At 37.6% G+C, this 14208-nt stretch overlaps 1 protein-coding gene across 1 annotated transcript; it reads left to right on the forward strand.

Moving 5' to 3' along the window:
* The first annotated feature begins 624 nt into the window (after window positions 1-624).
* On the forward strand, window positions 625-5762 carry LOC123657403 (40S ribosomal protein SA). The gene is made up of 7 exons (XM_045592952.1): window positions 625-694; window positions 885-1012; window positions 1219-1452; window positions 1720-1884; window positions 2015-2176; window positions 4430-4606; window positions 5621-5762. Exons 2-7 carry the CDS (start codon window positions 914-916, stop codon window positions 5711-5713), a joined length of 930 nt encoding a protein of 309 aa, XP_045448908.1. The 5' UTR covers window positions 625-694; window positions 885-913; the 3' UTR covers window positions 5714-5762.
* Window positions 5763-14208: the final 8446 nt, after the last annotated feature.

The following is a 14208-nucleotide window of genomic DNA, read 5'->3' on the forward strand; positions in this document are numbered from 1 at the left end:
AAAGCTTAGTTTAGTGTGCAGTTCCCCTGTTTTCTGGTGACGTATGATCCCGAAAACGTATGGAAGATATCTATATCCAAAAATAATGCCCGCCAAAGGACATACACGAAATGAATTTGACCTATAAAATCTAACTAAGCTATTTTTTTCTGAAAGTTTTTTTTTTTTAATTAGAATTAGTAATTGTTGAAATACAAGTGTTTCGCATTCAGCTTGTAACATCCCACGTATAGGCCTCTTTATCCCCACTCGAACATTGCGGTCTGGCGGATATTTTCCCTACTATGAGTAACGATTGCTAATAGTTATTTATGATAACAACGGGGAACGACGGCTTAGCGTGCTCTCTGAGGCACGGTGGGGACACTTGCAATGACAGACATCCAAACCGGAAAAAAATATTTGTACAAATAAAACATCTATCCCGAGCGGGAATCGAACATGTATTCCGCCGGTATTTTAGGTGTCTATTCACATCACAACACCAGAGCGGTTGTAACTACAAGAGTTTATCAGTTATTTCTGCACCTTTGTTCACAAATCACATGAACTTAGTTCAGCTACATTACAAGGGATTGTCGAATGCCACTTGTCAGGGATTAAACAAGAAAGGCAACACTAAAAGTTTACTTCAGACACTGTCAACTTTGACATGTCTTTTACGTCTCTTATGTCTCCCAGTGGCGTTACTCGCGTAAGTTAACTTTTTTAATTTTACTAGATTTTGTTAATCTTTCTTGTTAATTGCAATTATAAAATAAAAATAAGGTACCGGCTTATTAGTAAAGTCGAAAATTGTTTAATTTTTCGTTTTAGTTTAAATTTTATTACAAATAAACGTCGGTAAGTATGGTCATCAAAACTAATGTTTCCTTGCTTTTCAGGTTTAGTCGTAACTCAAATAAACGCAACGATGTCGGGAGGATTAGATGTGTTGACTCTCAACGAGGAAGATGTCACCAAAATGTTGGCGGCAACAACCCATCTTGGCGCTGAGAATGTTAACTTTCAGGTTAGTTCAAATGCATGCATTCATTTTATTTACTTACTAGAATTTTATACTTCTTTTTATTTTACTAATCGTGATGAGAAGAGAATCCGTTCCATTTTCTTACTGAACGTAATGTAGAGTATATTCTCCCAACTGACATTTTTAAACAAATTGAAATATCATTAACAGTTCGAAATCGATGTATAAAATTTCTGAAATTATTACAGATGGAAACCTACGTGTACAAGCGTCGTGCTGACGGGACTCATGTGATTAATTTACGTCGCACATGGGAGAAGCTGGTGTTGGCCGCACGTGCCGTGGTTGCTATTGAGAACCCTGCTGATGTGTTCGTGATCTCCTCACGTCCTTTTGGTCAGCGTGCCGTGCTTAAGTTCGCTGCACACACCGGCGCTACTCCAATTGCAGGAAGATTCACACCTGGTGCCTTTACTAACCAGGTTAATAGTTATTGAAACCCTCTAGATTTTTTCCTAAATCATGATGTTTAACTAATTGAAAATGTAACAGTGTAATTGTGTAATTGTACTTAAGTTGAATGGAATGAATGTTTTGAGTTAATGTGTTACGATGATGACAAGTTAACTAAGGAACCACTTACTGCATTGTAATGCAGATATGATTACAATATATATCTGAATATTTTGAACCTTTAAAACTTTGAAGGTAAAAAAAAAACAAATTTAAAGGTTAAACTTTTTTAACAGATTCAAGCAGCATTCAGAGAGCCCCGTCTGTTGATTGTACTGGACCCTGCTCAGGACCACCAGCCAATTACTGAAGCTTCATATGTTAATATTCCTGTTATTGCTTTCTGCAACACTGATTCGCCGTTAAGATTTGTGGATATTGCTATCCCGTGCAACACCAAGGTAAAGAAATATCAATAAATTGATTCTTAAATTTTTTTCAAGTAAAATTAGTATGTTCTTATTTGTATTAACTATATAACAAAAAATAGTTTTTTATAATTGTTATAACAATAGTGTCTTAATTTTTCAGTCATCACACTCCATTGGTCTGATGTGGTGGCTCCTGGCTCGTGAAGTTCTCCGTCTGCGAGGAGTTCTCCCACGCGATCAACGTTGGGATGTTGTAGTCGACTTGTTCTTCTACAGAGATCCTGAAGAGAGTGAGAAGGAAGACCAACAAGCTAAAGAACAGGTAATTTGTACTATGAACAATAGACCAATTAAAAAAACAAATATTACTATTTCAGGGTCAATCTTTGAAGTTTTCTATTTTCCATTTAAATAAAATAGAACATTTTTTTTGAATTTTCTTGCTCATAAACCAATCAATGGATTTCTATGTGCAATAAAGTTTTTTTGTAAGAAATTGAACACTAAAAGTCTTATAATTATTTGATAAACTGGCAAGTTTCAAAGTTATTTAAGGTTAAATTTAAATTTGTGACAATTGTATTTTTTAGTTCAATTTCAGGCAAATTCATTAAAGGTCAATTATAAAAAATAGTCATTTAAAAAAGTCAACGTTATTTACCTTTTGAATAAAATTCTCTGAAACACCTACCATTACTGGATAATGTTGAAGTTATTTTGTAGTATTATGGATACAATTCTATATAAAATAATGTACAAGGAAATATACATAATTGGTGAAATTAAAAAAAAAAAAAAAAAAAATTGTTAGACAAAAATTTCAATTACATTTGCAATAACTACGTAAACTTTAATCCTGAATAAGTTTGAAACTTATTGTTTTATTGAAAAATTATAAGACATTTTTTGTTAAATGTTAAATTTCCTACAAATCTTTATCACGCATAGAAATCTGTTGAATTGTTTGTGACCTAAAAAAATTTTGTAGGTCAAAAAAAAATCGTTTGACAATGAAAGGTTTATGTATATACAGTAATCACCCTGTTATACAGTAGATTCGTTCCGCAATATAGGAAAACACATTATAGGAGTATTCTCATATAACATGCTTGTACGACCAAGTGATGATTTGCATTTTACTTTTGTTTTACTGACCTTAGTCTGCAACTATCTAAACATCACAGCACTCCCTAATTTTATTTTCATTTTGTGATAACCAATTTTACCATTCAAAAACTAGGAACATAAAATTCATATTATCAGGTATTTAATTTTATTTTATAACAACACAATTAACACACGTGCATACGCGAAACTATCATTATAAATTGACAGAACAAATATAATGTGGCAAATCCCCTCGTTGTTTGGGGGAATATACAAGGGAGGGATATCGCATAATATGTAAATGTGTTATAAGAGTACTGTGTTATACTGTAATTAGGAATGGGGGAGTACTGTAATAAACTACTCAAAACAAAATACACTCTGTTTTTTTGCTGGGTTGTAAAAACTTCATATTTTTATTTTTTTATGAATGAGTATGTATCAACAAGGTGTATGGGATTTTTTTAACTTAAACTTGGGCAAAAATTAGCAATTTTACGCAAATTATGCAAAATTAACGGTTCTAGAGAAAATTTACACAAATAAACAACAAGACACAAGTTTCAATATAGCCTTTATTCTTAATAAATATTGGTTTATTTTGGGATTAGTAGCGTGTAGGGCCCCCTCTGCTCCATATGCACTCTCTAAGCTTATCTGGGACACTTTCATATGGGGTTATGTTTTCTTCAGGCAATTGCTCCCAACAGACTATACGAGCATTTATGAGGTCTTGTCGGCTGTTGAGGTTGCTGTAATTTGCCTTGAGGCTTCTTTTTAATTGATCCCACACATGTTCTATCGGATTACGGTCGGGACTCATGGCTGGCCACGGCAAAACACTAATATTGGCATCAGAGAGTGCTCTTTGAGTGATGCGGGCTGTATGCGGGCGGGTTTTGTCTTACATCAACACGAAGCTTTCACCTATTATTGGTGAAAATGGGATCACGGGAGGCCGGATTACAAGTTCGACGTAGCTAGCAGCAGTCACGGTACCTACGTTCGCCTTCCCTTCTCCATACGCGCACTCGACGATCGTCACATAAAAACTTCACCTTAGTTTCGTCCGTAAGCAGTACTGTCTACCAGTTATCCATAGACCAGCTTGAGTGGTCAAACCTTAATCGCGCTGCACGATGAGCACTTGTCAATTTCAGTCGAACAGCGCGAGTTCTGGATCTTTGGCCATCTTCATGAAGTCAACCCCGAATGGTTTGATCACTTAAGAATTAAAAAGAATGGTTAAAATATCGATAAGGCTTCTTAAACACAATCCAAAGGAATGCTCGGCTACGCCAATACCTACCCTAAAAATTACGTGTAGGCAAAACATCGAGATAAGCTCGGATGGGCCCTATTTTGTTTTGAGTAGTTTAAATTGATTCCTAGGCCTTTGTTTTATCGCCTCTTGATAAAAATGGAAATCTGAGAATCCATCAGTAGATTACTTTTTTATTCTGTACAGGCTGTTGTTGCTGCTAAACCTGAAGTGGCAGCTCCAGTGCACGAGGACTATAGCGAGCCCGTGGAGCCCGTGACCTCATGGACTGAAGATGCTGCACCCGTTGCTGCTACAGCTGCTACTGCTGCTGCTGCTACAACCTTCGGTGCTGCTCCTGCTCAACAGGACTGGGCAGCTCAGGTATGCATAATAAATTTCATCGTAAAACGAGCTAGTTGACACAGTTTGTGGTACCTCTGCTTTCTGCTCTGCGGGTTGCGGGTTTGATTCTTGCCTGAGTCTCGGTGTAACATTTGTATTTAAATATGTAATATTAAAATACAATAAAAAAGTTTTGTGCTATTACTGGCCGTAGGAACTGACTGATACTACCATAGGAACAGACGACCATGTATGTTATAAGATATTCATATTTATATGTGTAAGTATGTAATCTATGTGTGTAAAATAATTGTGTTTGCTCGCAAACGAAAAAAAAACCGACTTCAAACTTAGATCGACGAAAAAATAGACATCTCGATAAAAATTATATGTGACCACATGATAAACATCAGCTTTCGATTAAATTAAAATTTATCAAAATCGGTACACCCAGTAAAAAGTTATTGCGGATTTTCAAGAGTTTCCCTCGATTTCTCTGGGATCTCATCATCAGATCCTGGTTTCCTTATCATGGTACCAAACTAGGGATATCCCCTTTCCAACAAAAAAAGAATGATCAAAATCGGTACATCCAGTAGAAAGTTATGCAGTAGGTATAATACGGATTATAATACGCAAGTAAAAACGCATTATTAGATATAACTCGAAAAGTAGTGTTAGATCTCAAATAATTTTAAATGGGACCAATTGACACACACCACCTTTCGATTAAAAAAAATTGTCGAAATCGGTCCACCCGGTCAAAAGTTCTGATGTAACATATATATATATATAAAAAAAAAATAATAATAATACAGTCGAATTGAGAACCTCGTCTTCTTTTGGAAGTCGGTTAAAAAAGAGCTGTTTGCGGTGGTTTAATCTTTGTAAATCACAATACCTATTCTTAGAGGTAACATGAATAAAGTAGGCTATTTGTGTAAAAGTAAAAAAAAAATAACAGATTAATAAGAATGGGTTCATTCATCCAATCGTCTGTTTTATATTACATTTTTTCTTGATTTAATAAGTCTTCATTAATTTTTGACTTAGGTACAAGAAGAGTGGGGACCAACTGTGGCTGCTACTGTTCCTGCCGCAACTCCTTCATGGGGAGGTTCTTCACAAGACTGGAGTGCTACATAAGGACAGTGGTCTTCAAATTATTTGAAAATATAAATTGATAAAAACCTAATATTGTGTTTTAATTTTACTGTTATATCTTTACAAATGAAAAAAATAAAAACCCTCCAAGTAAGAATTTGTAGACAATAATTTGATTGTTAAAGCTGTATTAAATCTGATTGATTAGCCGTTGGCGCAGTGTGAATCCCGCCCGAGCCTGCGTGTAATATTTGTATTTACATATCTATTTATGTATTATTTCTATGTATATTAATCAATTTTTTATCTGTAACAGTAAGCTTTTATCTATAACACGACCATTAAGTTGCTTACCATTGAATCAGACGAGTGAGTGTGTATGTTATAAAATTAAAAAAAAAATCTTGCTAATACGCGAATGTGCGCGCATCGTCGTATTGACGACTACTTTACATTGTATGAAAATGTAATGCATATGCGTTACTGGAAATAATTTTCGATTGACGGTCTGAATTTTTGGTTCTGTTGTGTTACTTCTTAATGCTCAACCCTCCTGGTAACTGCCTTTTCCTAAAAATATACTGAGTCTTTCGAATACTCGAGCACTCTAGTAATTTATTAGCTTAGTTAAAGTTAAATTTTAAACAATGTTGTACACATAAATACATCTGATAGGTTGCCTAACGAATTCGAGTCCACGTTAATTAATTGATAAAGCAAATAAATTAAGGAGGTATAAAAACCATCTTTTCATATGTACGATTTTATTTTTGTGTTACCCACACATTAGGAATTCTAAACATTTTTGAATATCATATCAAAAATTGACCGCTCCAGCGGGATTCGAACCCGCGTCTCCGACTGACCGTGTCGGCGCTCTAGCCAATTAAGCTATGGAACGATGTACCCGCTCGAGCGAAATTTTTGATATGATGATTTTTATTTTCGGTTTAAGCGAACCGTGGCGCCGTCTATAGTGAGTTCTTTACAGAGACCCGTAACTATTCAAAGTTTCATATTACAATGAAAATCTTTGACAGGAGACGACACCATGCTATTTTTAATATGTACGATTTTATTTTTGTGTTACCCACACATTAGGAATTCTAAACATTTTTGAATATCATATCAAAAATTGACCGCTCCAGCGGGATTCGAACCCGCGTCTCCGACTGACCGTGTCGGCGCTCTAGCCAATTAAGCTATGGAACGATGTACCCGCTCGAGCGAAATTTTTGATATGATGATTTTTATTTTCGGTTTAAGCGAACCGTGGCGCCGTCTATAGTGAGTTCTTTACAGAGACCCGTAACTATTCAAAGTTTCATATTACAATGAAAATCTTTGACAGGAGACGACACCATGCTATTTTTAATATGTACGATTTTATTTTTGTGTTACCCACACATTAGGAATTCTAAACATTTTTGAATATCATATCAATAATTGACCGCTCCAGCGGGATTCGAACCCGCGTCTCCGACTGACCGTGTCGGCGCTCTAGCCAATTAAGCTATGGAACGATGTACCCGCTCGAGCGAAATTTTTGATATGATGATTTTTATTTTCGGTTTAAGCGAACCGTGGCGCCGTCTATAGTGAGTTCTTTACAGAGACCCGTAACTATTCAAAGTTTCATATTACAATGAAAATCTTTGACAGGAGACGACACCATGCTATTTTTAATATGTACGATTTTATTTTTGTGTTACCCACACATTAGGAATTCTAAACATTTTTGAATATCATATCAAAAATTGACCGCTCCAGCGGGATTCGAACCCGCGTCTCCGACTGACCATGTCGGCGCTCTAGCCAATTAAGCTATGGAACGATGTACCCGCTCGAGCGAAATTTTTGATATGATGATTTTTATTTTCGGTTTAAGCGAACCGTGGCGCCGTCTATAGTGAGTTCTTTACAGAGACCCGTAACTATTCAAAGTTTCATATTACAATGAAAATCTTTGACAGGAGACGACACCATGCTATTTTTAATATGTACGATTTTATTTTTGTGTTACCCACACATTAGGAATTCTAAACATTTTTGAATATCATATCAAAAATTGACCGCTCCAGCGGGATTCGAACCCGCGTCTCCGACTGACCGTGTCGGCGCTCTAGCCAATTAAGCTATGGAACGATGTACCCGCTCGAGCGAAATTTTTGATATGATGATTTTTATTTTCGGTTTAAGCGAACCGTGGCGCCGTCTATAGTGAGTTCTTTACAGAGACCCGTAACTATTCAAAGTTTCATATTACAATGAAAATCTTTGACAGGAGACGACACCATGCTATTTTTAATATGTACGATTTTATTTTTGTGTTACCCACACATTAGGAATTCTAAACATTTTTGAATATCATATCAAAAATTGACCGCTCCAGCGGGATTCGAACCCGCGTCTCCGACTGACCGTGTCGGCGCTCTAGCCAATTAAGCTATGGAACGATGTACCCGCTCGAGCGAAATTTTTGATATGATGATTTTTATTTTCGGTTTAAGCGAACCGTGGCGCCGTCTATAGTGAGTTCTTTACAGAGACCCGTAACTATTCAAAGTTTCATATTACAATGAAAATCTTTGACAGGAGACGACACCATGCTATTTTTAATATGTACGATTTTATTTTTGTGTTACCCACACATTAGGAATTCTAAACATTTTTGAATATCATATCAAAAATTGACCGCTCCAGCGGGATTCGAACCCGCGTCTCCGACTGACCGTGTCGGCGCTCTAGCCAATTAAGCTATGGAACGATGTACCCGCTCGAGCGAAATTTTTGATATGATGATTTTTATTTTCGGTTTAAGCGAACCGTGGCGCCGTCTATAGTGAGTTCTTTACAGAGACCCGTAACTATTCAAAGTTTCATATTACAATGAAAATCTTTGACAGGAGACGACACCATGCTATTTTTAATATGTACGATTTTATTTTTGTGTTACCCACACATTAGGAATTCTAAACATTTTTGAATATCATATCAATAATTGACCGCTCCAGCGGGATTCGAACCCGCGTCTCCGACTGACCGTGTCGGCGCTCTAGCCAATTAAGCTATGGAACGATGTACCCGCTCGAGCGAAATTTTTGATATGATGATTTTTATTTTCGGTTTAAGCGAACCGTGGCGCCGTCTATAGTGAGTTCTTTACAGAGACCCGTAACTATTCAAAGTTTCATATTACAATGAAAATCTTTGACAGGAGACGACACCATGCTATTTTTAATATGTACGATTTTATTTTTGTGTTACCCACACATTAGGAATTCTAAACATTTTTGAATATCATATCAAAAATTGACCGCTCCAGCGGGATTCGAACCCGCGTCTCCGACTGACCGTGTCGGCGCTCTAGCCAATTAAGCTATGGAACGATGTACCCGCTCGAGCGAAATTTTTGATATGATGATTTTTATTTTCGGTTTAAGCGAACCGTGGCGCCGTCTATAGTGAGTTCTTTACAGAGACCCGTAACTATTCAAAGTTTCATATTACAATGAAAATCTTTGACAGGAGACGACACCATGCTATTTTTAATATGTACGATTTTATTTTTGTGTTACCCACACATTAGGAATTCTAAACATTTTTGAATATCATATCAAAAATTGACCGCTCCAGCGGGATTCGAACCCGCGTCTCCGACTGACCGTGTCGGCGCTCTAGCCAATTAAGCTATGGAACGATGTACCCGCTCGAGCGAAATTTTTGATATGATGATTTTTATTTTCGGTTTAAGCGAACCGTGGCGCCGTCTATAGTGAGTTCTTTACAGAGACCCGTAACTATTCAAAGTTTCATATTACAATGAAAATCTTTGACAGGAGACGACACCATGCTATTTTTAATATGTACGATTTTATTTTTGTGTTACCCACACATTAGGAATTCTAAACATTTTTGAATATCATATCAAAAATTGACCGCTCCAGCGGGATTCGAACCCGCGTCTCCGACTGACCGTGTCGGCGCTCTAGCCAATTAAGCTATGGAACGATGTACCCGCTCGAGCGAAATTTTTGATATGATGATTTTTATTTTCGGTTTAAGCGAACCGTGGCGCCGTCTATAGTGAGTTCTTTACAGAGACCCGTAACTATTCAAAGTTTCATATTACAATGAAAATCTTTGACAGGAGACGACACCATGCTATTTTTAATATGTACGATTTTATTTTTGTGTTACCCACACATTAGGAATTCTAAACATTTTTGAATATCATATCAAAAATTGACCGCTCCAGCGGGATTCGAACCCGCGTCTCCGACTGACCGTGTCGGCGCTCTAGCCAATTAAGCTATGGAACGATGTACCCGCTCGAGCGAAATTTTTGATATGATGATTTTTATTTTCGGTTTAAGCGAACCGTGGCGCCGTCTATAGTGAGTTCTTTACAGAGACCCGTAACTATTCAAAGTTTCATATTACAATGAAAATCTTTGACAGGAGACGACACCATGCTATTTTTAATATGTACGATTTTATTTTTGTGTTACCCACACATTAGGAATTCTAAACATTTTTGAATATCATATCAAAAATTGACCGCTCCAGCGGGATTCGAACCCGCGTCTCCGACTGACCGTGTCGGCGCTCTAGCCAATTAAGCTATGGAACGATGTACCCGCTCGAGCGAAATTTTTGATATGATGATTTTTATTTTCGGTTTAAGCGAACCGTGGCGCCGTCTATAGTGAGTTCTTTACAGAGACCCGTAACTATTCAAAGTTTCATATTACAATGAAAATCTTTGACAGGAGACGACACCATGCTATTTTTAATATGTACGATTTTATTTTTGTGTTACCCACACATTAGGAATTCTAAACATTTTTGAATATCATATCAAAAATTGACCGCTCCAGCGGGATTCGAACCCGCGTCTCCGACTGACCGTGTCGGCGCTCTAGCCAATTAAGCTATGGAACGATGTACCCGCTCGAGCGAAATTTTTGATATGATGATTTTTATTTTCGGTTTAAGCGAACCGTGGCGCCGTCTATAGTGAGTTCTTTACAGAGACCCGTAACTATTCAAAGTTTCATATTACAATGAAAATCTTTGACAGGAGACGACACCATGCTATTTTTAATATGTACGATTTTATTTTTGTGTTACCCACACATTAGGAATTCTAAACATTTTTGAATATCATATCAATAATTGACCGCTCCAGCGGGATTCGAACCCGCGTCTCCGACTGACCGTGTCGGCGCTCTAGCCAATTAAGCTATGGAACGATGTACCCGCTCGAGCGAAATTTTTGATATGATGATTTTTATTTTCGGTTTAAGCGAACCGTGGCGCCGTCTATAGTGAGTTCTTTACAGAGACCCGTAACTATTCAAAGTTTCATATTACAATGAAAATCTTTGACAGGAGACGACACCATGCTATTTTTAATATGTACGATTTTATTTTTGTGTTACCCACACATTAGGAATTCTAAACATTTTTGAATATCATATCAAAAATTGACCGCTCCAGCGGGATTCGAACCCGCGTCTCCGACTGACCGTGTCGGCGCTCTAGCCAATTAAGCTATGGAACGATGTACCCGCTCGAGCGAAATTTTTGATATGATGATTTTTATTTTCGGTTTAAGCGAACCGTGGCGCCGTCTATAGTGAGTTCTTTACAGAGACCCGTAACTATTCAAAGTTTCATATTACAATGAAAATCTTTGACAGGAGACGACACCATGCTATTTTTAATATGTACGATTTTATTTTTGTGTTACCCACACATTAGGAATTCTAAACATTTTTGAATATCATATCAAAAATTGACCGCTCCAGCGGGATTCGAACCCGCGTCTCCGACTGACCGTGTCGGCGCTCTAGCCAATTAAGCTATGGAACGATGTACCCGCTCGAGCGAAATTTTTGATATGATGATTTTTATTTTCGGTTTAAGCGAACCGTGGCGCCGTCTATAGTGAGTTCTTTACAGAGACCCGTAACTATTCAAAGTTTCATATTACAATGAAAATCTTTGACAGGAGACGACACCATGCTATTTTTAATATGTACGATTTTATTTTTGTGTTACCCACACATTAGGAATTCTAAACATTTTTGAATATCATATCAAAAATTGACCGCTCCAGCGGGATTCGAACCCGCGTCTCCGACTGACCGTGTCGGCGCTCTAGCCAATTAAGCTATGGAACGATGTACCCGCTCGAGCGAAATTTTTGATATGATGATTTTTATTTTCGGTTTAAGCGAACCGTGGCGCCGTCTATAGTGAGTTCTTTACAGAGACCCGTAACTATTCAAAGTTTCATATTACAATGAAAATCTTTGACAGGAGACGACACCATGCTATTTTTAATATGTACGATTTTATTTTTGTGTTACCCACACATTAGGAATTCTAAACATTTTTGAATATCATATCAAAAATTGACCGCTCCAGCGGGATTCGAACCCGCGTCTCCGACTGACCGTGTCGGCGCTCTAGCCAATTAAGCTATGGAACGATGTACCCGCTCGAGCGAAATTTTTGATATGATGATTTTTATTTTCGGTTTAAGCGAACCGTGGCGCCGTCTATAGTGAGTTCTTTACAGAGACCCGTAACTATTCAAAGTTTCATATTACAATGAAAATCTTTGACAGGAGACGACACCATGCTATTTTTAATATGTACGATTTTATTTTTGTGTTACCCACACATTAGGAATTCTAAACATTTTTGAATATCATATCAAAAATTGACCGCTCCAGCGGGATTCGAACCCGCGTCTCCGACTGACCATGTCGGCGCTCTAGCCAATTAAGCTATGGAACGATGTACCCGCTCGAGCGAAATTTTTGATATGATGATTTTTATTTTCGGTTTAAGCGAACCGTGGCGCCGTCTATAGTGAGTTCTTTACAGAGACCCGTAACTATTCAAAGTTTCATATTACAATGAAAATCTTTGACAGGAGACGACACCATGCTATTTTTAATATGTACGATTTTATTTTTGTGTTACCCACACATTAGGAATTCTAAACATTTTTGAATATCATATCAATAATTGACCGCTCCAGCGGGATTCGAACCCGCGTCTCCGACTGACCGTGTCGGCGCTCTAGCCAATTAAGCTATGGAACGATGTACCCGCTCGAGCGAAATTTTTGATATGATGATTTTTATTTTCGGTTTAAGCGAACCGTGGCGCCGTCTATAGTGAGTTCTTTACAGAGACCCGTAACTATTCAAAGTTTCATATTACAATGAAAATCTTTGACAGGAGACGACACCATGCTATTTTTAATATGTACGATTTTATTTTTGTGTTACCCACACATTAGGAATTCTAAACATTTTTGAATATCATATCAAAAATTGACCGCTCCAGCGGGATTCGAACCCGCGTCTCCGACTGACCGTGTCGGCGCTCTAGCCAATTAAGCTATGGAACGATGTACCCGCTCGAGCGAAATTTTTGATATGATGATTTTTATTTTCGGTTTAAGCGAACCGTGGCGCCGTCTATAGTGAGTTCTTTACAGAGACCCGTAACTATTCAAAGTTTCATATTACAATGAAAATCTTTGACAGGAGACGACACCATGCTATTTTTAATATGTACGATTTTATTTTTGTGTTACCCACACATTAGGAATTCTAAACATTTTTGAATATCATATCAATAATTGACCGCTCCAGCGGGATTCGAACCCGCGTCTCCGACTGACCGTGTCGGCGCTCTAGCCAATTAAGCTATGGAACGATGTACCCGCTCGAGCGAAATTTTTGATATGATGATTTTTATTTTCGGTTTAAGCGAACCGTGGCGCCGTCTATAGTGAGTTCTTTACAGAGACCCGTAACTATTCAAAGTTTCATATTACAATGAAAATCTTTGACAGGAGACGACACCATGCTATTTTTAATATGTACGATTTTATTTTTGTGTTACCCACACATTAGGAATTCTAAACATTTTTGAATATCATATCAAAAATTGACCGCTCCAGCGGGATTCGAACCCGCGTCTCCGACTGACCGTGTCGGCGCTCTAGCCAATTAAGCTATGGAACGATGTACCCGCTCGAGCGAAATTTTTGATATGATGATTTTTATTTTCGGTTTAAGCGAACCGTGGCGCCGTCTATAGTGAGTTCTTTACAGAGACCCGTAACTATTCAAAGTTTCATATTACAATGAAAATCTTTGACAGGAGACGACACCATGCTATTTTTAATATGTACGATTTTATTTTTGTGTTACCCACACATTAGGAATTCTAAACATTTTTGAATATCATATCAATAATTGACCGCTCCAGCGGGATTCGAACCCGCGTCTCCGACTGACCGTGTCGGCGCTCTAGCCAATTAAGCTATGGAACGATGTACCCGCTCGAGCGAAATTTTTGATATGATGATTTTTATTTTCGGTTTAAGCGAACCGTGGCGCCGTCTATAGTGAGTTCTTTACAGAGACCCGTAACTATTCAAAGTTTCATATTACAATGAAAATCTTTGACAGGAGACGACACCATGCTATTTTTAATATGTACGA

Source organism: Melitaea cinxia, chromosome 10, assembly GCF_905220565.1.
Source record: "Melitaea cinxia chromosome 10, ilMelCinx1.1, whole genome shotgun sequence".
Taxonomy (NCBI): Eukaryota; Metazoa; Arthropoda; class Insecta; order Lepidoptera; family Nymphalidae; genus Melitaea; species Melitaea cinxia.

Bases quoted from the DNA above. Each gene is read 5' to 3' on its own strand.
- LOC123657403 (XM_045592952.1), top strand. From the start codon at position 914: ATGTCGGGAGGATTAGATGTGTTGACTCTCAACGAGGAAGATGTCACC. The intron at 1,013-1,218 runs GTTAGTTCAAAT...AAATTATTACAG, and splicing joins CTGAGAATGTTAACTTTCAG to ATGGAAACCTACGTGTACAA. The intron at 2,177-4,429 runs GTAATTTGTACT...TATTCTGTACAG, and splicing joins ACCAACAAGCTAAAGAACAG to GCTGTTGTTGCTGCTAAACC.